The following is a 26,589-nucleotide window of genomic DNA, read 5'->3' on the forward strand; positions in this document are numbered from 1 at the left end:
ACACTGTCACTCGGTAAACACATCACTCACTTTCCTTTAACAAATTAAACATAAGCAAAAAGACAGCGGTGAGAAACCAGTGGTAAACAAAGGAGGATCATGTTGTGACATCACAGTAGAACAATAGCATAACTACTATGACAATGAACCCCTCAGGTACTGATTATGTGCTTTATACAGTGCTAAATGCTCCCAATGTGAGTTTGAACACCGTTTTATAAGGCATTTATGCTACTGAAAGCATCTGATCATAGCAATGTGGATCTGTTTGCACAAGCCCTGCAGCTCTCCAGCACTTGATGTTGACAAATGAAGTCACTGTATATTTAAGACTACAAAATATATAAATCATAAAGTCAAATATATAACATATGAAGTCAGGAAAACCTATTCAATTCACATTTTTTATTTCAGGACATTAAAAATGATTTATTCTTCAGCAGAGATTTTATTCTTTAATCTTAAATTTTGGTTTGTGTCCAAACTAAACACGATTCTACACTGTGACACGCAATAAAATGTATCTTTTTTATTTAAAAGGAGTTTTTGTTTTAAACATCTGTGACAGTGATGCACAACATTTCTATTTTAGAGAGGCTTTCTGTTTCTGCAATGTCACAATAGAGCAACAGCATAAACTACTATGACAATGATCACCTCAGGTACTGATTGCGTGCTTTATTCAGTGTTAAATGCTACTAATGTGAGTTTGAACATCGTTTTATGTAGCATTTATGCTACTGAAAGCATCTGACCATAACAATCTGGATCTGTTTGCACAAGCTCTGCAGTTCTCCAGCATCAAGTAAAAAGTCGAGGTCACTGTTACTTTGAAAGTACTGTCTATTTGAGACTACAGAATATATACAATATAAAGTCTAATACATAACATATAAAGTCAGGACATTATTCATTATTCAAGCGGTATACAAATAAAAGTGAGTTATATCAGGACATTAAAAAAAGATCTATTCTTCGGCAGACATTCTATTCTTCAATCCTAAATTTGGGGCCGTGTCCTTATTACACACAATTACTGACACACAATAACAGGTGTGTTTTTTATTTATTTAATATTATTTTTTAAGTATTTTAAGTTACAATGAAGACAGTTTCAAAGCAGCTTAACATAGATGAAGAAAAAAATAATTATAAGCCATAACAATAATTCAGATTGTGGAAAAATTCCAGCATATCAGGCAGAAAGTGGTTGCATAACGGTGCCAAATAACAAATGATTTGCTTCAGTTTAATACAAATGTCACTGTTAAAAGGACAATCCACTTACTGGTGGTAATTGATGCAATAAGACACCAATGAGGAAGTGCTAAATTGTTAATATAGTTAAAGCTAAAGCTGTTTGCCATGTGTCATCCCTAAGAAGAGCTTTTAACCACGACTAAAGTGACAATATACCATAACCTCCAGTATCCTCAATAATCCAACATGATTTTTTATGATAGCTACTAAAGTTCAAGGTTTGTATATAGTAATATAAATATAACCCCATGTATAATTTAGATTTCATTGCATAATACACACATGAAGAATACTCTGCAGCTACATTTACATGACCAAATTTTGAAATAATTTTGGCAAACTCAACTGCAGGGAGGGTAAAACTATTTTAAATGTTTAAAAGCTTTTGCTGCCTGTTCAAACTACTTATTTATAATGAGTTGAAACTCATTGTAAAAGTTTTTTGGAGACAACTTAATTGTTTTATATATTTAACCCACTTAAATTTATAAACATGATTAAATAAACTTCTGTGTTGGGACAACATGAAGGAATTGTGTGAAACCCTGCATTTTTTACAGCTGCAGTTTTAACTTAATGCTTGGGATAGTCCATATTCACCCAAATTTGAGGGGAACAACCCAGCATTTTTAGCTGTATGAGTCCACATGAACAAAACTGATTCAGTTGGTTTTACAGTTTTGTTTTTTACTGTCTGTTTATAGTGATGCTATGGTAACTGAGCTTATAGGTGCAAAAGGCAGTGTGTTACAGCCTAATATCTAGGCTAATAACCGAAAGGTTGTAGGTTCAAACTATGCAAGGGGCCTTTTACTCAACACTTAATCAGTATAATTACCAATTTGGTCCTGTAATCATTGTGATAGTATACAGAAGAAAAAAAAAACACCAACTCCTTGAGCATATGATAACTAATTTAAACCAAATGCAAACCATCTCTCCTCTATACATTTAGTGAGAACAAACTGAGCAATAATATCAGTCATTTAAATGTATTACTGTAAAAATATGCAGCACGTTTTGCTTGATGTGATAACACATGTCAGATAATACTTGAGAAAATTAGCACAATAAAACAATCATCACACTGACATCATAAAACCTCTCACTTAACTACTGCACGAAGGCTATTAGCACAATTTGAATCTTGTTGTATTTACATTTTATCTTCAGTGTTAACAACATTCAGTATTTTTAGAATGGCAATGTGTGTTTTTCCAACTTTGGAAACACTTTTAGTGACTGATAAGAGATCAGCAGTTTTGCCTTTCATTGACCTAGCTTTAGTCATCCAAATGCTGCATCCCTTTACGACTACATTACACTGAACTTTGACCTACAGCATGTTCATGCTCGCTATATTAGCTCAGTGCGAATTCCAAGTCAATCTAGTATCTGGTTTATTTTAAACTGACACGTTTTGCAGTAGGAATTTCTCCCTTTGGAAGCATTTACAGGATTTCACGATGAAAAAAATTATGAGCCGAAACACCAAAAATGTCTTGGTGGTTTCTTTTGGATTTTTGTTATTATTCACAGCATATGGAGGGCTGCAAAGTTTACAGGTAACAGATTATATGATATATATCAGAGATAATTGTGTTGTTTTGAAGAATAGAAATTTTACCTAAAAAATGAGTAAACATGCTTTTAAAGTGATCAATGGACCTAACCTACAAAGTAAACCCGTTTCCTCAAATTATTAGGTAAATAAACTATGAATATAATTATAATAAGTCAATTTAACAGTTAAAGTGGATTTACTCACTTTAAGTCAACTTGCACATTTTAAAGCAACAACTTTAGTCAATTTATCAAAATAACTAAGCTTAAAAAAAGGATTAATTGGATTAACTAAATTGTTTTAACTTGTTGCTGAATTTAAACAAACTAATAAAATTTAGCAATGATCAACTTAATTTGTTTGTTTAAATTCAGCCCATATACATTTTGTGCAATCAGTTACCTTAAAAATGTAGTGTAATTGTTTTTTGTTGGAACAAAAGTGATGCCTAATAACTTAAAATGTAAACAAAGTAATTGACTTTTCTTAAATGTAGGCAATTTTCTACATGATTTGCATCATGATGGTAAATAACCATTTATTAGAATTATACAGGGTTTTATCAAGTCAAATTTAAGACTTTTTATGATCATTTAAGACCATTATGAATGAGATTTTAGACTTCTACAAAGCTAAACACTGAGGATTTTTTGTAATATCTTGATTGGACCAATGGAATTGGAAAAACCAAATGTAGTTATTTCTTAATCACATCATTTATTGTGTCAAAAAAAGAAAACTGTAGTTGTACAGACTTTTTTCAAAATAATGTTTTGTTTGTTTTAAGTTTAACATTGTTAAAAGTATATTTATTATAAATAAAACTACACAAATTATATATATATATATATATAATTATAAATTATACAATATTATATATATATATATATATATATATATATATATATATATATATATATATATATATATATATATATATATATATATATATATATATATATATATATTTGTTTGCTTTTGATTGAATATTATTTTCACTCACACTTTCTTCTTAAATTGTTTTGGTGTAAATAAAAGATTATGTAAAGGGATATATTGCTGGTACTATTATGAGGAATTTAGTTTTAGATTTTAGTTTTCTTTTCCTGATTTGGGTCATTTAATCTTAAGAAATTGCTATAAAACGTTTAACAGCTGTTGTGAAATAAATCTCTTTGAAATCAAAACTATTAAACATATCTAAGTAGATCTTATCTTAATAGATTGTTGGTCATTGGATGGTTGTTGGCCTGATTTGTTAACTTTACTTAAACAACTTTTGAAATTAAAACCTGTTTAAAATGATTTAAGACCTACAACACAATATTTCTGTGAATGAAAGACTTTTTAAGACTTCTCTTTTTTTGAGTCAAAGGGCGGTGTGGTGGTGCAGTGGGTAGCACTGTCGCCTCACAGCAAGAAGGTCACTGGTTCGAGCTTCGGCTGGGTCAGTTGGCATTTCTGTGTGGAATTTGCATGTTCTCTCTGTGTTGGTGTGGGTTTTGTCTAGGTGCTCCGGTTTCCCCCACAGTCCAAAGACATGCACTTTAGGTGAATCAGGTAAGCTAAATTGGGAGTGTATTGGGGAATGGGAGTGTATGGGTGTTTTCCAGTGATAGGTTATTGTTGAAAGGGCATTTGCTGCGTAAAACATATGCTGGATGAATTGGCGGATTATTCCTCTGTGGTGACCCCAGATTAATAAAGGGACTGAGCCGAAAAGATAATCAGTTGATGAAGTCAAATTGTACTTGACTTTTTAAGACCCTGCAGACATCCTGTTATAGGTCCTAAAAATTGAATGAATATGACTGAAAATATGCTTATTTGCTCTATAATGTCTCATTATTTGTCCCAAAAAGACGAGACATTCAATATTGGTGTATTAAATGACATTTACAAATGTGATTTCATACACACCAAAAGCATATTATATACAAATAAGGCACACATTTGAAGTTAATATATTTTTTTCAATAAAATGTTAAAATATGGAAGAAATAATGTTTAGTGTTCACTGTAAGAGATATATTTATGTAAAAATGAAAAATGTCGCCACAGTGGAATGAACCACCTGCTATTCCAGCATATGTTTTACACAGTGGATACTCTTCCAGCCACAACCTAGTACTGAAAAACACCCATACACACTCACATTTACACACACTCATACATTACTGCCAAATTAGCCTCCCCAATTGACCTATAGCGCATGTCTTTGGATTATGTTCCAAAGAGCACCAGAGCACCCGGGGAAAACCCTCGCCAACATGCAGATTCACAGGAATGCCAACTGACTAGTCATAACTTATTTGTATAGTTAACTAACTGCTGCATTGTTAACTAAATGTGTGTCTCACTGATTAGTATTGATTAGTTGTTTTATTTATACTGACAGTAGAGTTTTTGTATGTTACAGAGCAGTCTCAATGCTGAGGAAGGAATGGGTGTGATTTCGCTCAGTGTCATCTATGCAGCCATCATTCTGTCCTCGATGTTTCTGCCACCAATTATGATTAAAAATCTGGGCTGTAAATGGACCATTGTCGTTTCTATGGGTTGTTACGTGGCGTATTCCTTTGGAAACCTAGCGCCAGGCTGGTGCGTTGCCATTTCTCTACCTTATGTGCTTACTGTAATATTGTGGGAAAATTATGATGATTTTCAGCATCACATTATGATCCTTCAGAAACCATTCTAATCTGCTTTTTAAATAGTGAAATATTGAATACTTTTTTTGGGTCAAAGAATTTGCTCCACTGTTTAGTCAAATGTCATTTGCCAGGGCAGACTTAGTGATTTGGGGGCCCTAAGCAATTCCAGGTATGGGGCCCTAGTAATGAAACTCGAAACATTCTCTTTCTCTATAGATTTTTCTTTTCTCTGTAGATTACATTTTTTTTTTTTATAAAAATGCAAATTAAAATATATTTGAAGTGGAACCTTTATCTTTTTAATATAAACTTAAATATAATAAAAAAAAAAAAAAAAAAAGTTTACTAAATATGACTTCATTCATTCATTCATTCATTCATTCATTTTCTTTTCGGCTTAGTCCCTTCATTAATCAGAGGTCACCACAGCGGAATAAACCGCCAACTTATCCAGCACGTTTACGCAATGAATGCCTTTTCAGCAGCAACTCAACACTGGGAAATACCCAAACACACTCATTCACACACAAACACTAGGGACAATTTAGCTACTCATTCACCTATACCGAATGTCTTTGGACTGTGGGGGAAACCAGAGCACCCAGAGAAAACTCACATTAACACGGGGAGAACATGCAAACTCCATAAAGAAATTCCAACTGACCAAGCTAAGGCTCGAACCAGCGACCTTCTTGCTGTGAGGCGATCATGCTACCCCTTGCGCCACCGTGATACCTGTTCACAAATTATATAGTTATATAGCCTCATTTGTGATTTTAATATTTGCATCTGCAGTACGGACGTTTCACTACTCAGAGAAAAAAAAGTAATAACATTAAAATCTTAGTGGTTATAGACATATTTTACAATATATGATGAAAGTTTAGATATATGATCATTATATGCCTCCTGGCCTAATTCCCTGGGGCCCTAAGCGGCTGCTTACCTTGCTTATTGGTTAAGTACGCTCCTGGTCCTCTGAACACAAATAATTTCTAAAATCATGATGTCCACTACAGTTTATGCATGTGCTGTATTAAAACAGACATCAATAGTTTTTTATTATCGGTTTAGAAAAGATAAATCACTTCCAGAGCTCTCAGATTAGGCATAGATACACTGTAAAAACAATTCTTGCTGCCTTAATTTTTTTACTTGAATCAAATGAAATTTTCTAGTTATCTTACATCGATGAAATTGACTTAAAATATTAGGTTCAACATTGTTTAACTTAAAAAAATTAGTTGAAACCTGATTAACTTATTAAAAATAAGTTAAAGCAACATACAAAATATGTGTTGTCTTAACTTTTTGTTTACAGTGTATAACCAATAAGATAATAAGAATTATATTAAATTGCATATTAGTCATTTTTGTTGTTTGCTTTTGGCATCTGAACATCTGAGCCTAAAGTAGTAGCTGTCACATAAGACATAAATACAGATTTAGAGAGATAGTTCCTCCAAAAATGAAAATGTACAGTTGATTTGCTAACCCACTGGCCTGTAAAACTTTTTATATTTTTTTAGTATTAAACTGGCTAGATGGACCACAAGCTTTCCAATGGTTCCTAAAATCCAAAGTGGGTGCTGCCTAACAAGTTAAAGAAGATTTTTTTACTGAATCTGTGGTCTTGATGATTCATATAATGCAAGTGAATATCTATGTTTCCATGCAGCTATTTATTTACATTTTATTATAGAATAAAAATTTTATTCTACTCGGTTATGCATGCTTTTTTTGCACATTTAAAAAAATGTGTGCGCATCTTGGCATTTCCTTTAACAATTTTTTATGCATATATTCAAAATGTGTGCATAACTGAGTAGGATTTTAGTGTGTTGATAAAAAAATGTGCATAAACTACGATGGAAACACTTTTACCGAACTAATTCTAGTATGCGCATGAAAAAGTTATGTGATTTTGTGTCACCCGCAATGCATTTCAGTACCTTTCTAAATTAAATTATTATTATTTTTTTGTCTGCAGGGCAAGTCTGATGTCCACCTCTGCCATCCTGGGAATGGGAGGTTCACCGCTGTGGTCTGCAAAATGCACTTATCTTACAATAAGTGGAAACAGGCAAGGCCAGAAACACAACAAAAAAGGCCAGGATCTCATCAACCAATATTTTGGAATCTTTTTCTTCATCTTTCAGTCTTCTGGAGTATGGGGAAACCTCATGTCATCTCTGATATTTGGCCAGGACCAAAATATAGGTACAGCTCAATTAAAACACTGATAATGTACTTTTTTTGGTAATTGTATATGCATTGATTGTTTATGTATCATTAGTTGAAGTCCCCAAGGAGAACCTGGAGTTCTGCGGTGTGTCAACATGCCTGGACAATTTCACTGTCATTGGAAACTCAACCCGTCCATCAAAACACCTTGTCGATACACTACTAGGCTGTTACATCGGTAGGTAGAAACAATATCTGTAATCATATTTTTATCCAAAACACTTTAGGGTTTACTAAAATAAGTAAATTATTTCATTTATTTATTACAAGTTCTGTGGTTTTAATTTATATTATTCTGGATTTTATTTTAAATGTGATAATTTAAATAGTAAAACTTGCGTGACACGGTGGCTCAGAGGTTAGCACTGTTGCCTCACAGCAATAAGGTCGCAGGTTCGAGTCCTGGCTGGGCCAGTTGACATTTCTATGTGGAGTTCGGAAGGGCTTCCGCTCTGTTAAAACACATGCTGGAAAACTTGGCGGTTCATTTTGCTGTGGTAACCCCTGAGAAAATGCACCTAAGCTAGTAGATAAGCTATTTGTAGCTAGCTACTCACCAACACTGCTAACCAAGCGTGTCTTGCTTCGTTCAGGTGTGGGGCTACTGGCCATTATTTTCGTGGCGGTGTTCCTGGACAATATAGATCGAGATCAGGCTAAAGAGTTTCGCAGCACTAAGGGCAACAAATCCTTTTTATTTATATTATTCTGGATTTCATTTTAAATGTAATAATTTAAATAGTAAAACTTGCGTGACACGGTGGCTCAGGGGTTAGCACTATTGCCTCACAGCAATAAGGTCGCAGGTTCGAGTCCTGGCTGGGCCAGTTGACATTTCCATGTGGAGTTTGCATGTTCTCCCTGTGTTAATGCAGCTTTCCTCCAGGTGCTCCAGTTTCCCCCACAGTCCAAACACATGCGGTATAAGTGAATTAGATTAACTAAATTGGCCGTAGTGTGTAAATGTGAGAGTGTAAGGGTGTAAAAGTTGGCGGTTCATTCTGCTGTGGTAACCTCAGAGAAATAAGAGACTAAGCCAAAGGAAAATGACTGAATGAATAAAACTTAAAAGTGACACATTTTGGTAGTAAAGTTTACTAAAGCCCTAACACAATGTTTTTACTTTAGGTTAATTGTCAACTGTTTACTGAATATTTTATGGATTGAATTTTAACTGTTGTTACTTGATAAACATTATTTACAAATTAACAAAAATAAATTAATAAATTAAATAATTACATGTAAGATGTACCAATAGATGGCTGCAGAAAACAGCCAAATACTGTGTTTGTAGGAGAACACTTCAGATCAGTGAATGTTTAGTAAATGTACATTATCTTTTGTCTAGCTAATTTGCTACTTGCTGTAAAAATAGCTACACTAGAGAATATCTGTGATTTAGCAGTTGTATCTTGTGATTCATGTTATTAGTGTGTTTATGTTTTTGAATTGCATTATGGGACTTGGATCTTTCTTCCAACTACTTATAACCTTGAAAAGTTTGAAAAAGTGACTTTTATTAACATTTGTAACAGTTTAAAGTGATTTATAGTCTGGGTTGCTGTTGTTATTTATGCTACAAAAACCTTGTAACAAACTGCCAGTACATTTATATACTGATACATACATAATTTCGTATACATTACAGTATTTCAAACTATGTCAATAAAATCACTTTGTTAAACTGTAGAGTTGAATGTTCAACATCAAAAGTCGACAGAGCAGAAATCAAGCTCCCATAATGTAATTTCACAAACCATAATAAATGGAAAACACTTGCAAATTACAAAATACAAAAACTGTGTAGTTAGCGGGAAAGCTAACTGAGTTACTATCAAGCTTCTGAAAAATGCAGCTAAGCAAGTAGATAAGCTATTTGTAGCTAGCTACTCACCAACACTGCTAACTAAGTGTGTCTTGCTCCATTCAGGTGTGGGGCTTCTGGCCATTATTTTCGTGGCGGTGTTCCTGGACAATATAGATCGAGATGAGGCTAAAGAGTTTCGCAGCACTAAGGGCAACAAATCCTTTTGGGACACCTTTCTGGCCACCTTCAAGCTCCTGAGAGACCCCAGATTGTTGCTGCTCATCCCGTTGACCATGTACAGTGGATTTGAGCAAAGTTTTCTTTCTGGTGAATACACAAAGGTAAAATACAGACTGCACTATAATTTGTATTCGTTTGTTAACAGGTTCTGTGTACTATTTTGTTATTCACAGGTTTTGCTCTGTTTATTTATGGTTATGAATTGCATTATGGGAGCTTGATCTCTGCTCTGTCGACTTCTGGTGTTAAAAATACAAATGTTTAATTTTAGTAGTTTGAAACAAAATATTGTATACAAAATAATATAGAGAGAATTAAGTGGGTAAAATAAAAAAGAAAGTAAGCTACTGACTGTTTATGACCAGATTTTTGTACAGTATTTTAATAAACAAGCCAGGACGATACAGTTGAAGTCAAAATTATTAGCCTACTCTATATTTTTTCCCCAATTTTTTGTTTAAAGGAGAGCAGATTTTTCAACACATTTCCAAACATAATAGTTTTAATAACTCATTTCTAACAACTGATTTATTTTATCTTTGCCATGATGACAGTAAATAATATTTGACTAGATATTTTTCAAGTTATTAGTATTCAGCTTAAAGTGACATTTAAAGGCTTAACAAGGTCAATTAGTTTGTGTAATTAGACAAGTTATTGTATAATGATGGTTTGTTCTGTAGACAATTGAAAAAATATAGCTTAAGGAGGCTAATAATATTGACCTTAAAATGATTTAAAAAATTAAAAATTGTTTTTATTCCAGCGGAAATAAAACAAATAAGACTTCTGAGAAAATTTCCTTGCTCCATTAAATATCACTTGAGAAATATTTAAAAAAGAATAAATATTTCACAGAACAGCTCTGTTCCCCTAATTGTATTACTTCAAACTGTTACACATCTCAATAAAAGTCACTTTTTAACCACAATAGGTGTTGGAGGAAAGATCAAGGTCCCATAATGCAATTTAAAACCCTTAATTCAGACATGTTTTTACAGTGAGGGGTGCATGTAAACTAACCCATCCCAATGAAATATAACTTGAATGTGTTTGTGATCCTCTTCCTTCTGCAGAACTACGTGACTTGTGCGTTAGGAATACATAACGTTGGTTTCGTGATGATCTGCTTTGCAGCTTCAAACTCTCTGTGTTCATTTGCGTTTGGGAGACTGGCTCAGTACACTGGAAGAATTGCCCTCTTCTGCTTGGGTAATGCAAGTGATTGACATACAGTTGAAGTCAAAATGATTAGCCAGTATTTTCATATATTTTCCAAACGATGTTTAACAGAGCAAGGAATGTTTTACAGTATCTCATATAATATTTTTTTCCAACAGAGAAAGTCTTATTTGTTTTATTTTAACTACAATAAAAGTAGTTTTTACATTTTTTTAAAAATCATTTTAAGGTCAAAATGATTAGCCCTCTTAAGGTTTTTTTTCAGACTGTCTACAGAACAAACCACTTTTATACAATGGGCCCTATCATACACCTGGCGCAATGTTGCGCATGGCGTGATGCAATTGTTGTTTGCTAGTTTCAGCTTGACGCAAGAGTTGTTTTGATGTTTTGCGCCACGCTGTTTAAATAGCAAATGCATTTGGACTCATATGTGCGCCCATAGGCGTTCTGATCTAAAAACGGAGGCGTGTTGAGGCGCATTGCTGGTGCGTTGATATTTTGAGAATAATAATAATAATTCGCAGACCACGCTAGTTGTGAGCCTCGCTGACACACTGCTTAATACACAAAAGATGTAAAGCAATTAAAATATTAAGGTTATATATAGGATATATATAATATTATATATAATATTATAAATATTATATATATAGTAATATTTTAATCATATATATATATATATATATATATATATATATATATATATATATATATATATATATATATATATATATATATATATATATATATGATTAAAATATTACTAAACATATTATTTTCTAGCCTAAAAAAATATAAAAACCAGATAATTTCATGCCTTCTTCATCTCGGGGGCTTTTTCAGTTTATTCATAACAATTTGCTTTTGTATAATGTTATTATTATTAGCAGTATTATTTATTATATGCATATTTATATTTGTTTTATTAAAATCAAGCTTAGATTTGCCCACATGTCAGGTTTTAGACCATATAGGTCATAGCATGCGTTTTAGGATATAACTCAGTTTTTCGAACACTCTTCGTTATCATTGTTCATCAGACTCCGATTGGTTTATTCTCAAAACACACCTTTAACTAATTAAGAAAATAAGCATTACCCTTTCAGACCATGCACAAAGTGGATTTTTCCGTCCTTAAAATAGTAAAAGTGGATTCTGGCTCGCTCTTAATGTGTAAGGGTGTGCTTTGCACTTTGCTTGTGTATCGACAAAATAGAGCCCAATGAGTTGCTTAATTACCCTAACTAGCCTAATTACTCTAGTTAAGCCTTTAACTACATTAAGCTCAATACTAGAATCTTGAAAAACATCTAGTAAAATTATGTCCTGTCATCATGGCAAAGATAAAATCAAATTATTATAAAATCCATTATTAGAAAGGAGTTATTAAAACTATTATGTTGAAAAATGTGTTGAAAAAATCTCTGTTAATCAGAAATTGGGGGATTCAAAATGGCTAATAATTCTGACTTCAACTGTATAATAAAATGTAAAATTTTGTTGCTTGCTAGAATTTATGCTCATTCTGTTTTTCTCCACTTTTACAGCTGCAGCAATAAACCTGGGCTCTTTTCTGGGTCTTTTGTACTGGAAGCCTCATCCAGACCAGCTGGCCATCTTCTTCGTGTTTCCGGCCCTCTGGGGAATGGCAGACGCTGTGTGGCAAACACAAACCAATGGTGAGGGGCTCGATCTGAGTGCAACTATAAGGTCAAGCTATAATAACCAATATAAAATGGATAGTTTTGGTTTAAAGTCTGATAAAGAGTCTGATAAATCTAATCTGATGAAAGTGAATTGTCATTGCTGTGTTGATATATAAGGCATAGATGAATGGATAGATGTTTCTTTTATTTACTGTTCTGTATTTTACTTCACTGCAGCACTTTATGGCATCCTCTTTGCTAAGAATAAAGAAGCAGCTTTCGCCAACTATCGCATGTGGGAGTCACTGGGTTTCGTCATAGCATTTGCTTACAGCACATTCATCTGCCTGTCCACCAAGATCTACATAGCTTTGGCAGTTCTGGCTCTTACTATGGTAACTTACCTTTACGTGGAGTACAACGAGTACAAGCATCCGACTCCACAAGTTACTGAGGACTTCCTCAAACCAATCAAGCCCAAGCTGAAAGACGACAAAGAAGACAATATTATTTCCCAGACGCAACTGTAAATATATTTCTAGATGATATTTCTGCCTCAGTATATACAGCTGAAGTCAAAATGATTAGCCCTCCTTGGATTTTTTTTCTTTTTCAAATATTTTCCAAATGATGTTTAACTGCGAGGAATTTTTCACAATATGTTTGATAACGATTTTTCTCTTAAATTTTTTATTTCGGCTAGAATCAAAGCAGTTTTTATTTTTTTTAAAGAACATTTTAAGGTCAACATTATTAGCCCCCTTAAGCAATATATTCTTTTCGATTGTCTACAGAAAAAAACATCATTACACAGTCACCAGCCACTTTATTACGTGCACCTGTCCAACTTCTCGTTAACGCTAATTTCTAATCAACCAATTACATGCCAGGTGATTTAAGTGACTTTGAATGTGGCATGGTTGTTAGTTTCAGACGGGCTGGATTGAGTATTTCAGAAACTGCTGATCTATTGGGATTTTCATGCACAGCCATATCTAGGGTTTACAGTGAATAGTCCGAAAGAGAGTAATTATCCAGTAAAGAGCAGTTCTGTGGGCATAAATGCCTTGTTGATGCCAGGTCTACAGAAGAGCATCTCTGAACGCACAACATGTCAAACCTTAATATGTCGAAACATTGTTGAATCTATGCCATGAAGGATTAAGGCAGTTCTGAAGGCAAAAGGGGGATCAACCTGGTACTAGTAGGGTGTACCTATTAAAGTGGCCAGTGTACATACTGCACAATGACTTGACTAATTACTTTAATTTGCCTAATTAACCTAGTTAAGCCTTTAAATGTCACTTTAAGCTGTATAGAAGTGTCTTGAAAAATATTTAGTAAAATATTATTTACTGTCATCATGGCAAAGATAAAAGAAATCAGTTAGTAGAAATGTGTTAAAAACTTTCTTCGTTAAACAGAAATTGGGTAAAAAAATTATTCTGGGGGGGCTAACAATTCAACTGTATCTTCATTTGTAAAATGTACATTGTTTTTGTTGTCTTTCAGAAATTATTTTTACAGCATGTTTACAGTATTGAAAAAGATTCCTGTTTTCATAGAGTATCTTTCTATAAATCTTATCAGTGTATTAATATTTCTTTGAATATGTTCGACATAGGCTCATTCTGAAAATGTAGCTCTATATACATTTCTGGAGATCACGGATTATGTAGCCAGAAGTACGTATGGCTGCATTTCGTCTTTAAAACAAACGCTACGGGGTGATATGGTCGCTTACCAGCTGACCGCTTACCTCCGTATGGACAGCTTTCCTGCAGTTACCAGTTTGTCATGTAGCTCACCACGTACGTTGGCAGACTTGAGACACAGGGAGGAGTTGACCACAATGTCAGGGGTTTGAGTCCAGAGAAGAACGTATCCAGAAAGCAGCTAAAACAAAAACAGAAGCCAAAAAATAAAATAAACAATAAATAACAGGGTAAGTATGTGGTAAATCAGAAAACATGGTAAAAATCAGCAGGAGGTTTTTCGATTTCTGGATTGCCTTTGCAAACTGTGGGTTGGCTTGAGGGAAGTGGGTGGGCGCTGGTCAATCGCTGCGTTTGAAAACACTATTGGTTGGGTTTAAGAAAGGAGGAGGGTGGGTCAGTCGATAAGTCAGTCTATCATTCGGTCATTCGACAGCGTCCTCTGGTGGATTTACGTAACAGCAGGTGCGAATGACACTCGCGAGAGAAATCTGAGATCTGAAAAAGAGTACACAGCAGCCTCTGGTGGATATGCGACAACAAAAACTTTTTAAAAAAAGTTGCTCCTGGGAAGTATTTGGTGCTCTCCAAAACTGTATAAAGTAGAATAGAATGAGCCTGGGTTGAATATGTTTGTTGTGTCATTCACAGTAAGTAACAAACAGAATGAATATGTTAAATATGTCTGGTTAACACTTTTGCACTTTTAAATTACATAGACATATAGACCTGTAAAATGGTTATAAAGTAAGTTTGCGTGACTCATTTTAAAACTGTTGTACATATGAAGTAAATAAACTGTTTTTGTTCTCATAAAGCGTGATTTTAAATTAAATTACTGGTGACTATGTATGTTTCCGTGGTAAATCAAAGTTCAGTACTGCATCACAAGCCAATTCTACATGATGACAATCGTAAATTCAGATCCAGATAATAAAATGTGATCGCAAATGACATTGTAAAGAAAGAAACGATATAATAATCATATTATTATACTATATAATCTTTCCCTCAACGCCACTTCACTAACAAAACAAGATAGAATAGAACTGCTTTTATCTGACATAAAAATCTGCACATGCATTATGATTTCCATACAAGACAACGTTTACAGCTTTTATCAGCTAAGTCTAAAGGGCACGCAGGAATGGATCTTCCTGAGAAGCTCATATAGATAGTCCAATTGAGTCATTACGAGGTTTTTATTCAAGGAAGGAAGCAAGATATAATTTTAGATTAGTCTGTTTATTCTTTTTCTTCTAGTCTCTTTAAGTTTCACGTTTTAAATGGCACATATTATACAAAAATCACTTTATAAGGGGTTTAAACACTGTTTTGTGGCAGCAGTCTGTGAATATAGCGAGCCTCTAATGGTAAAAAATAATTCATTCAATTTTTTATAATCACACTTGATAAAAACAGAAACACTTCTACCTTTGTAGGTGGCATCAGACTGGGAAAAGCCCCGCCCATTAGTGACAATCTCTTCCTCATAAGCATAGACAGACGTAAGTGAGAAGCAGCCATCCGCCATTAGAGTTTTGAATCAGCCACTATGCTGACACATAGGCATTTGTAGCTCCACCCTCTTTTTAAAGGCACAAGCATTTCAATTAAAACCGACAGTCACCAAAATGGCACAATTAGAATCAAAGCCTAAAGGGGGCTGTTTCAAAGAATTATAAAACATTATTTGTGGAGTATTCTGAGCTGAAACTTTACATACACACTCTGGAGATGTCATGATCACAGGCGATCTATGCATAGCTTGAGAACTACACATCTGGAATCACATGAACTACAATTACCAGGATGCTTTGTGGCAATCAACTCCTGCTACAGCTGTGAACTATCTGGTCTGATACACCCACACAAAAAGGTGAAGATCATTCTCATGGAGTACCAGGACTATAAACACAGCGCATACACACACACACTTCTTTGCTGAGTCTTGCTAGTCTGTAACTTTACAAAGCTTTTCCTTGTCTTGTCTAATCGTGTTTTTGACCTTTTACAATGTTTTGTTTCCGTTGTTTTCGCCGCCTGTCCTGACCATTCGCCTGTTTTTTTCTGTATTTTGGATTACATGTATGCTTGTGTTTGCCCCTGTTTTGACCGTTGCTTGTCTGACTAATCTGTTTATTAAACTGGGTGTGGATCCTCAACTCCATTGTCTGGTGTCCCATCCATTACAGGGGACACCAGAGACTTACATCTTGTAAAAAGGGGCATTTAATAGGTCCTCTTTCAATATGTCTGCTTTATTGCAGTGGCTATTACTGTTTACACAAATACTGTAATAGAAGCAAAGCTGTGGGTAAAAATATTCCAGTGCATCCTCACTGTATTACACAATAATTTGGTTGTTAAATTTCTGAATGACAGAGATAAAAATGTGGCATGTACACAGATTTTCTTATGACAGTTATCAAAACTATTAAATAAAGATTTATGGGGAATTGTGTAACATCTATTAAACATGCTTGGATTCTTACCAGATAATATATATTCTTGGTCTTCGTTATAAATTACAGAAGTCAGACATTAAAACAATAATTTTTTAGATACATTTTTTGTGTTTTCAATGTTTTACATTTTTTTATGTGACAGAATTTCAACCTGTTGCTATAAAGCCTTTCCTTGCATATATGAATGAATTATATAAATAAGATAATGGTTTACATGTTACACTGCTGGTCAAAATTTTGGAGACATTCATATTTTGTTTAATGTTTCTGAGGGAAAAGTATTTTCTGCTCACCATAAGGCAGCGTTTATTAGGTCAAAAATACAATAAAAACAGGTGAATTGCCAAATATATTTTTATTTTTACAATGGCTGTTTTCTGTGTAAATTAATCTTTTAAGTGAATTTGTTTTTTGAATAATTATTCCAGTCTTTGGGTGTTTGCAGTGTTACTGTTAACATCTCTCTTACTCAGGACCAACAGAGCCTGGATGCAGATGAGATACAATCTTAGACAATCTCAGCTGCGCATGAGTATTCAGACAGTTGTAATCTCAGCTATGCATGCACACTTTGCCGTGGGTTAAAGATGCCAAAATACGATTTACAAACTAAAGGTACAACAGACAAAAGAACAACCAGTATGTATATCTCACTAAAATTAAATATATGATTTTATCATCATAAAAATGTTAGGAGCATACTCTTTAACTGCTTTAAATGTTGACTGTTTAATAGAAGTTAGTAAAGTTATTGCAATACAGATTGTCGATTATGAGATGATTTATTTAAAAAAAACTTTAGTTTTCAAAGGGACACACTATACTCATTTATGCTGGACACTGTACATTTGTAAAACCCCTTTTTAACGTGAATATCTAAGAAAATATTAATATAAATCCATGCCTTTAATACATATCATGATCCCTGTAATGAATATTTAGAAACAATTCTCAACAAACATGCAATAATCTGCTCTTTACATACTTGTGGTGCTTGGAGGTTTGTTCTTCTGTCGCTTCACATTCTCTGTGTATATTTCCTCTGCATCCTATTAAACCAAGAACAGCCATGTTTAATATTGTTATAATGATTTACAGACACTCAGACATGTGCAGAGATAGACACTGGTGGTGCTACTCTCACAAGTTCAGTGCATTTTTTGACCAGTTTGAATTCTCATTCCATAAATTTTTTCAAAACTTTTTAAGTGAGTATTTTAGAAACTGCTGATCTTTTGAGATTTTTATGCACAAGCATCTCTTAGGGTTTACAGAGATTGGTCTGAAAGAGAGAAAATATACAGTGAGCGGCAGTTCTGTGGGCGCAAATGCCTTGTTGATGCCAGAGGTCAGAGGAGAATGGCCAGACTGGTTTGAGTTGATAGAACTCAAATAACCACTCTTTAAAGCAGAGGTCTGCAGAAGAGCATCTCTGAACGCACAACATTTCAAACCTTAATATGTCGAAACATTGTTGAATCTATGCCATGAAGGATTTAGGCAGTTCTGAAGGCAAAAGGGGGATAAACCTGGTACTAGTAAAGTGTACCTAATAAAGTGGCCAGTGTATGTACAATGACTTGCCTAATTACCCTAACATGTCTAACTAACCTAGTTAAATGTCACTTTAAGCTGTATAGAAGTGTCTTGAAAAATGTCTAGTCAAATATTATTTACTGTCCTCATGGCAAAGATAAAAGAAATCAGTTATTAGAAATGAGTAAGTAAAACTATTATGTTTAGAAATGTGTTGTAAAAATCTCTACGTTAAACAGAAATTTGGTAAAAAAAAAAAACAGTATGTATATATTTCACTAAAATTAAATATATGATTTTATCATCATAAAAATGTAATGAACATACTCTTTAACTGCTTTAAATGTTGACTGTTTAATAAAAGTTAGTAATACAGACTGTCGATTATGAGAAATTTTATTTAAAAAAAAACTTAGTTTTCAAAGGGACACACTATACTCATTTATGCTGGACACTGTACATTTGTAAAACCCTTTTTATTGAGAATATCTAAGAACATATTAATATAAATCCATGTCTTTAATTCATATCATGATCCCTGTAATGAATATTCAGAAACAATTCTCAACAAACATGCAATAATCTGCTTTCTACATACTTGTGGTGCTTGGAGGTTTGTTCTTCTTTCTGTCGCTTCACATTCTCTGTGTATATTTCCTCTACATCCTATTAAACCAAGAACAGCAATGTTTAATAGACACTCAGATATGTGCAGAGATAGACACTCTTACAAGATCAGTGCATTTTTTGACCAGTTTTTTTATCATTTTTTTCAAAATTTTTTTAAGTGTATTTTGAATTTTGAGAGCATTTTTAAGTGCCATTTCTTAAAATCCAACATGAGAAAGTGATAGTCCAGGACACTGACTGAATGCAGGACACTGACCAAAACCACACAGATATAATGTTTACATAATTCAAAACACTTCATTAATAACGTTGGTTATTTTCATAATACTGTTAATAAATACAATCAAATAAAAGAAAACAATTGGTGTTTAAATTGCATTATATATATATAAATATATATATATATATATATATATATATATATATACACACACACACACACACACACACACACACACACACACACACACACACACACACACACATTCTTACTGCATAACTGCTGGTGGAGAGATTAGTAAAAGTGAATAGGTGAACAGTTTTTGACATGACTAGTGTTTTTTTATATTATTATTCCGTCATAAACTGATTAGTTTATTGAATGAATCAGATTGTTCACCCAGTAAGACATGACGCCATTTTATTAAATTCATTGTTAACGTACATAACTTCTGTATTTTGCTGAGTAAATTGAGTCATAGTGTATATCTAGTAATCTGATATAATATACACTATAATATATTGTGTTTAATGTGTATACAAGCGCTTATCGCCAACAACTTACATTTGAAGAACAAAATAAATGCTAAGACAAATCTTACCTGTAAATGTTTTTAATCAACCATGATTAAAAAACGAATCTCGAGTTCACCAAACGACCAGTCATGATTCATCAAACAGGAAACAGTCAAACAAAGATTTCCTGAAAAATCAGTTTATTTTGCTCCAAAAAACACCCGTGAAGGAAACACACAACCGCTAACTAGAGAAGATTAAAGATACACAGTGCAAAACTGACCAATCACGTATCAGTTGGCTGGGAAACGCTGGAACACATTCGAATTCTTACGAGAGACACCTCTTACAATCCACATTCGCAATTACTCTTACTTGACAAGTGTTTAGTTGAGTTGTACAAAGTTCGCTTTGAATAATTTGCTTTTCGTACATTGTCAACTGATAGCGTACGATTTATTAAGGCTTACTCTGACAAACGAGCTTTACTTAGTGAATTTCAGTATTTATTGTAGGTTTATTTAACATTTCTCATATTTAAGTGTACGGAAATTAACCCAAAAATGTTATTTACCGTACTCGGAGTAATTGCTCTCTTCCTGAGAGAAAGATCCATCAATTCCACCGTCTCAGGTCAAGATGAAAGCTTCGACCGTCAAGGACTGGTCACGGTACCCCCCGTGGCCACCAGTGATGGTAAATAATGTTTTGTGTTATAAGAACATGTTGCTCATTATGTATACTGGAGTCTTTGTAGGGCTCTACACTTATTAGACCTTACTGTAAAACATTATTTACAAAAACAAAGTGAATAATAATACAGGCCTGATGAAAACTGCTCACACAAACGTGTCTAATATGGTGTCAACAATAATATAAAATAATAGCTCTTGTTTTGTTTCTAGTCCAAATATAAAATTTTTAAATCAAGAATCTTTTTTTCTAGACAAGCAAGAATATTGTCTGGTTTTCATAAATATTGAGTCAAAATAAAGTTATTTTCCCCTCTTAAAACAAGCAAAATTATCTGCCAATGAAGAAATACATTTGCCTTCCCCTCTGGCAGATTATTTAGCTTGCTTTTAGGAAAACTCAGTTTATTTTCACATATTTCTGAAAACAACACTGTATTTTTACTTGTCAAGAAAATGCTTCTTTATTTCATGTTTTGATATTTGGACTAAAAACAAGACAGAAACTGAGTAAAGTATTTTTGCTTCTGCATAAAGTTTTCCATTATGCATTCGTAATCTGTAAAGACAAAATCATTTTCTCTGCTTCAAGATGGAAGGGTTTGTTCACCCAAAAATGCAAATTCTCTATTTAATTACTCACCCTCACGTCACTCCAAACCCCTGAGACCTTCTTTCATCTTCTGAACACAAATGAAGTTGTTTCTGAAAGCTCTCTCATCCTGCATATACAGCAAGGTTCCCGACTTCCTCAAAGTACATAAAAATACCACAAAACTTCCTCAAACAGACCAAATGGCAACAGTGGTTCAATCGGTATATTATCAAGCTACGATAATACTTACAACAGTTTATTCTCTTCAGTGTTACATGCGTTCACAAGCACTTTGGACCGATAAAACTCCTGGATGCCTGAGCGTGGCTTCCTCTGTTTTTTTTTTGGGATGTTTTTGGTATCTTTCTGGCCTTTGAATGTGTCTGGACCCTTGCTCTCTATGGAGAATGAAGGAGCTCTAAGATTCCACCTAAACATTATAATTTGTTATGAAAATGAACAGAAATATTGTTTACTGCCATACAAAAATCAACAAATAAAATATTAAAACCCACAAAATTTTAGTGATTTTAGTTCGACACCCCTGTTTGATCCCTTGTCTCTGCTTGTAATTTGTAATCCTAAACCATTAAATCCTTCAGGAATATGTCCTAAAACACAATGCAGTGGTTTTAATGGATAACAATTGCTGATATTTAATGTTTTAATGGTTTTTGTAGTGGAAAACATGAAAACTTTTCTCATAGTTTTTAGTTGTTTTTGCCAAGCTTAGGGTTATTTTATTTATTGTTATATGATACAAACTATAACAGCTATAAGTTCATATTGACATGAATTTATACAAAACAAATCATTAATTAAAGTGAATTTGATTATGAACAGTAATTTCATTGTGTGACCTCTTTAATTTAATGACCAATTTGTTTATATAAATAATAAACTCTGGATAAATATTATTTAAGTAAAACTAAAATCTTTTGTTTCACATTATTCCTTCCTTCAGGTCAAGAAATCGGTGACTGGTGTGAAGAATTATCTTTTCATCTGGAGGAACAGATCAATGTTCAGACTGAGGAACCATCACTGGAGGAACCTGTTGATGGTCAGAGTAAAGAACCATCACTGGTAGAGTCTGACAGTGTTCACGGTGAAGATCCATCACTGGTAGAGCCTGACAGTGTTCACGGTGAAGAACCATCACTGGTAGAGCCTGACAGTGTTCACGGTGAAGAACCATCACTGGTAGAGCCTGACAGTGTTCACGGTGAAGAACCATCACTGGTAGAGCCTGACAGTGTTCACGGTGAAGAACAATCACTGGTAGAGTCTGTCGATGGTCACAGTGAGGACTCGGCCAGCTCCTCCAGAAGTAGTGATAATGTTCCTCAAGAGATTTACTCAGCCGGATTCAACTGTAGTATTGAGCTCACAGCCAGCTCCTACAGCAGCTTCTTCTCTGCTGAGTCCGGCTGTGGTGATGACGCCTCTACAGATTTTCTGTCCGCTGAGTCCGGCTGTGGTGATGACGCCTCTACAGATTTTCTGTCCGCTGAGTCCGGCTGCGGTGATGACCCCCCTCCAAATGTGGTCTCTGCTGAGCCTGGCTGTAGTCATGACGACCCTCCAAATGTGGTCTCTGCTGAGCCCGGCTGTAAAGATGACGTCGCTCAAGGGGCAACCTGTCAGACAAAGGGCGCTGTCCCACCTCAGCCAGAAGAGCAGAAGAACAAAGACACACACATCATTGGTAAGTTAACGATCATGACACCCTACTCACCCAACAGACATGCATATTTTATTAGTGTTTTTATGACTTTAATTCTTTAAATTGGCTTTAATACACATTTTGTTCAGGGATAGCTGATAACAGAGATGGATATATATATATATATATATATATATATATATATATATATATATATATATATATATATATATATATATATATATAAATTATTAAAACCATAATCATACATATAGGGAAGACAAGATTCAAAAAGGTTTTATATGATGTTGGTTCATTCCACTGTCACTAATTCTCACATTTGATTAACTTCTCTTCTTTCTCTTTTCACAGAGATCAACTCAAAGTCTTATGAAATCGGGGCTGAGCTGGGCAAAGGAGGCTATGGAACCGTTTTCGCAGCGACCCGTTTACAAGATGGTCTTCAAGTGGCAGTAAAAATTGCAGATTTCAAGGACAGGCGATACATCCGTGTTGTAAGTAGTCTGTGCTCTTTGCTCTGATTAACTGTTTCTATTTTAAACATGTCATATTAAGGGTGCTGTATGTAAGTTTTTGACTCTTTTAGAGCACAAAAATACCATAATATGTTTGCAGATATTTTAGAAACATGCTAAGTGTCAGTTATTCTCCTTTGAAAATGTGTCTGTCTTTGTTTTGCTCTCTATAATCTGCCCACTGGTTTTTATGTTAGACGTCACCAACAGTTTTAACAGGAAATAACTTTTCCATCAAATGATCCTAACAACTGTCTTTCTTCTAGGATGGGTTTGACAGACTACTTCCAGAGGAGATCGCTCTGCACTATCTTGCTACTAAAGGCCCCAAGGTTAAACAAATTGTTGATCTTCTGGACTGGAAGGTGGAAGCTGATTGCTACTTCATGGTCCTAGAGCGGCTCATACCCTGTGTGGACTTAAGTAATTTTTTAGAAGACCACAAAGGCATTGTTGCAGAGGACGTGTTACGGAAAATCATGTTCCAGGCAACAATTGCAGCTGACACATGCCTCAAACGTGGAGTGTTTCACCGCGATATCAAGCTGGAGAACTTGCTGATTAACCCAGAGACCTTAGAAGTCAAACTGACTGACTTCGGGTGCGGTGCCCTCTTTAATGAGAACGGTTACACAGAGTTTTGGGGTAAGTAAATCCCTCAAAGCTATAAGGAGCTGATCATTCAAGGGTCATTCACATAAGACTCTTGAAACATTCACTGTTGTTTATCTATACCATGGGTGTCAAAGCTCAGTGCTAGAGGGCCGGTGGCCTACAGAGTTTAGCTCCACTTTGCTTCAACACACCTGACAGAAAATGTCTAGTGTACTTAGTAAGAGCTTGATTAGCTTGTTCAGGTGTGTCTAAGTGGGGCTGGAGCTAAACTGCAGGACACAGATCCTCCTGGACTGCGTTTGAGCAACCCTGATCTATATTATTGTTTACATTTTTGCATGGAAATTTAAATGTTGTGCTAATGGAAACAAAATCTCTTTCTTTCAGGCACACCACAGTACTGCCCTCCCGAGTTTAAAGGTGTTAACACATACGATGCTGAGCCAGCGACAGTGTGGACACTCGGGATTCTTCAGTATTTGCTAATATTCAACAATTTCCCAGAAAACCGTGACCTCTTCAGGTTGAATTCTGGACATGCAAAGCATGATGGATGGTCAAAAGGTGAGATCCTCACTTCAGCTAAAGATGGTTGTGTAGAACATTTTGAATGTCAATGAAAAAAGCATGTTTAAACTTCAAGGCAATAATAACATGTATCTCTTTCTTTTTTTTGCATAGAATGCAATGATTTCCTCTGCAGTTGTCTGGAAATTAACTACCCTTTTCGACCCAAGTTGCATGCACTCCTTGACCATGCCTGGTTTAAGGTAATGTAAAGACTTTAAAGGATTTTGTCATCAGTCAAATGATTCTGTCATGAGCTGAGTTTCCATTATAATGTGAAGCACATCTTTTCAAAGTTCACTAAATATATATTTTGTAATTATAAATGTGAATTATGAGCAAATGATTTCCATCAAGTTGGTCGAGCAGCTGAAATGTAGTATTGGTAACCTCGTAACCAACAGTAAACAAGGGGAGTTTAATTGAGAAATCAAAGTTCAATTGACAAATGCATTTCCATCATGAACCCTTTTTCACACAAATCCAAAATGACCTCAAGTGAGTATAAAACATTTTGTAAATTAAGGGATTCTTATTTAAACGTGTTTCTCATGTGATACTTGAAAAGGTGCATCAACACAGGCTGATGGAAACCCAGCTAGTGTTAGACGACAGTCCTGTGCTCTTAAATTTTCTTTTTTTTTTTTAATTGAATTTATTTAAAAATACTTTATTGCTTTTCTTTTAATTATATGTTGTTTGTCTAATGCAATAATGCTGTAAACCTGATCACTGTTTTTGTTTCAGGAGGAGAACAAGGAAGAGGATTAGAACTGAGGAGAAATGTCCTCATTTAATGGGTGGATCTAGCCATTTTAAACCCCACCACCATAGTCCTTTAGCTAAACATAACTTTATCCACAGAAAGCTGAACATAATTTGGTTCTGCAGTGTCATAGCTCTTATTTTAACATTTACACTGGCTCTAATTAAGCTTCCTGTAAAGAAAACAACAACAAAAAAGATAAAGCACTTAACAGTTTAGACCTTCATATAGTGTACATAGCCCTTCCCACACTTTTATATCAGCTTTTGCTTCAACTTTTACACTTCCACATGCTAAAATAAAATGTATAAAAAAATTAAATAAATAAAAATAAATATCTCAGTCGTTCCCAGTCCAGGTCCACATATTTTGGGTGTCTCTCTCTAAAAAATGTCATTTGAGCCAGAGGAGAGAGACTCCTGACCAATGATCACTGGGATCAACTGATATATATACAGGGTTTCCAATGAACATTATCACTCACCAGTCAATTTGGCCACAAAACTAGAAAAAAAACTTATAAAATAAAACAATAAGTAAAAAAAATAATAAAACAAAAAAAAGCATAAATAAAATAATAAAACAATAAAAAAACTGCCTATATTGAAATATAAATCTATAACTGGCCATGTTATTGACCAATCAGAAATTCTTCTAGAAACAAAAAAATTAAATAAAACATTAAAAAAGTAAGTTATGTTATTTATTACTCATCCTCATGTTCATCATCAGAACTATTTTTATTTTTATGTTAGAGCTCCCTCATCCAGACTCAAAGTCCACAAAAACAGTAAAAACATCCTCAAAACAGATCATACGCCTTCATATAAAACAAACATTTTTATTCACAGTTTCTTCTCCTCAGTGTGATTATAGGGCACGCGTTCACAAGCACTGTGCAGTGACATATACCCCACGGATGCCTGTGCGACTTCCTCTCTGACTTCCTCTCTTAAAAACTTCACAGGCACATCCAAGGTTATATGTCAGAGGCGCAACACATGAACGCGTGCCCTATACTGACACTGAGGGAAGAAACTGTTGAATAAAGTTAATTTTGTTTTATGTGTCGTTCCCAGTTCAAGTCCATATATTTTGAGTGTCTCTCTCTAAGAAATTTAATTTGAGCCAGAGGAGAGAGACTCCTGATAAAATATAAAAATTAATTAATAAATAAAACTATAAAAAGTAAAAAATAAAAAAATAAAACATCATTAATAAATAAAACTATAAAAAGTAAAAAAATAAAATAAAAACATTAATAATAAATAAAACAATAAAAAAGTAAAAAAAATAATAAACATCATTAATAAATAAAACTATTAAAAAAACTGCCTATATTGAAATATAAATCTATAACTGGCCATGTTATTGACCAATCAGAAATTCATTTAGAAACAAAAAAATTATTTAATAAAACATTAAAAAAGTAAAAAAATAAAATAAAAACATAATTAATAAATAAAAC

At 34.1% G+C, this 26,589-nt stretch overlaps 2 protein-coding genes across 4 annotated transcripts; both read left to right on the plus strand.

Annotated features, from left to right (window-relative positions):
- The first annotated feature begins 2,648 nt into the window (after positions 1-2,648).
- Positions 2,649-15,150, plus strand: unc93a (unc-93 homolog A). 3 transcript variants are annotated; one of them, XM_005170182.4, is made up of 8 exons: positions 2,649-2,825; positions 5,244-5,425; positions 7,469-7,698; positions 7,775-7,900; positions 9,653-9,870; positions 10,846-10,981; positions 12,502-12,633; positions 12,838-15,150. In XM_005170182.4, the coding sequence occupies exons 1-8, from the start codon at positions 2,727-2,729 to the stop codon at positions 13,128-13,130; spliced, it is 1,416 nt and encodes a 471-aa protein (XP_005170239.1). In that variant the 5' UTR covers positions 2,649-2,726; the 3' UTR covers positions 13,131-15,150. The 3 variants fall into 3 exon arrangements, with proteins under 3 accessions (XP_005170239.1, XP_073788823.1, NP_001038381.1); NM_001044916.1 differs by having other exon boundaries at positions 2,739-2,825; positions 7,781-7,900; positions 12,838-13,130; XM_073932722.1 differs by lacking the exons at positions 9,653-9,870; positions 10,846-10,981; positions 12,502-12,633; positions 12,838-15,150 and adding an exon at positions 8,316-8,474.
- Positions 15,151-19,918: 4,768 nt separating this feature from the next.
- Positions 19,919-26,282, plus strand: pimr138 (Pim proto-oncogene, serine/threonine kinase, related 138). The gene is made up of 7 exons (XM_073933666.1): positions 19,919-20,380; positions 21,936-22,679; positions 23,010-23,152; positions 23,440-23,818; positions 24,176-24,352; positions 24,470-24,558; positions 25,103-26,282. Exons 1-7 carry the CDS (start codon positions 20,248-20,250, stop codon positions 25,124-25,126), a joined length of 1,689 nt encoding a protein of 562 aa, XP_073789767.1. The 5' UTR covers positions 19,919-20,247; the 3' UTR covers positions 25,127-26,282.
- Positions 26,283-26,589: the final 307 nt, after the last annotated feature.

This window comes from Danio rerio, chromosome 20 (assembly GCF_049306965.1).
Source record: "Danio rerio strain Tuebingen ecotype United States chromosome 20, GRCz12tu, whole genome shotgun sequence".
Classification (NCBI taxonomy): Eukaryota; Metazoa; Chordata; class Actinopteri; order Cypriniformes; family Danionidae; genus Danio; species Danio rerio.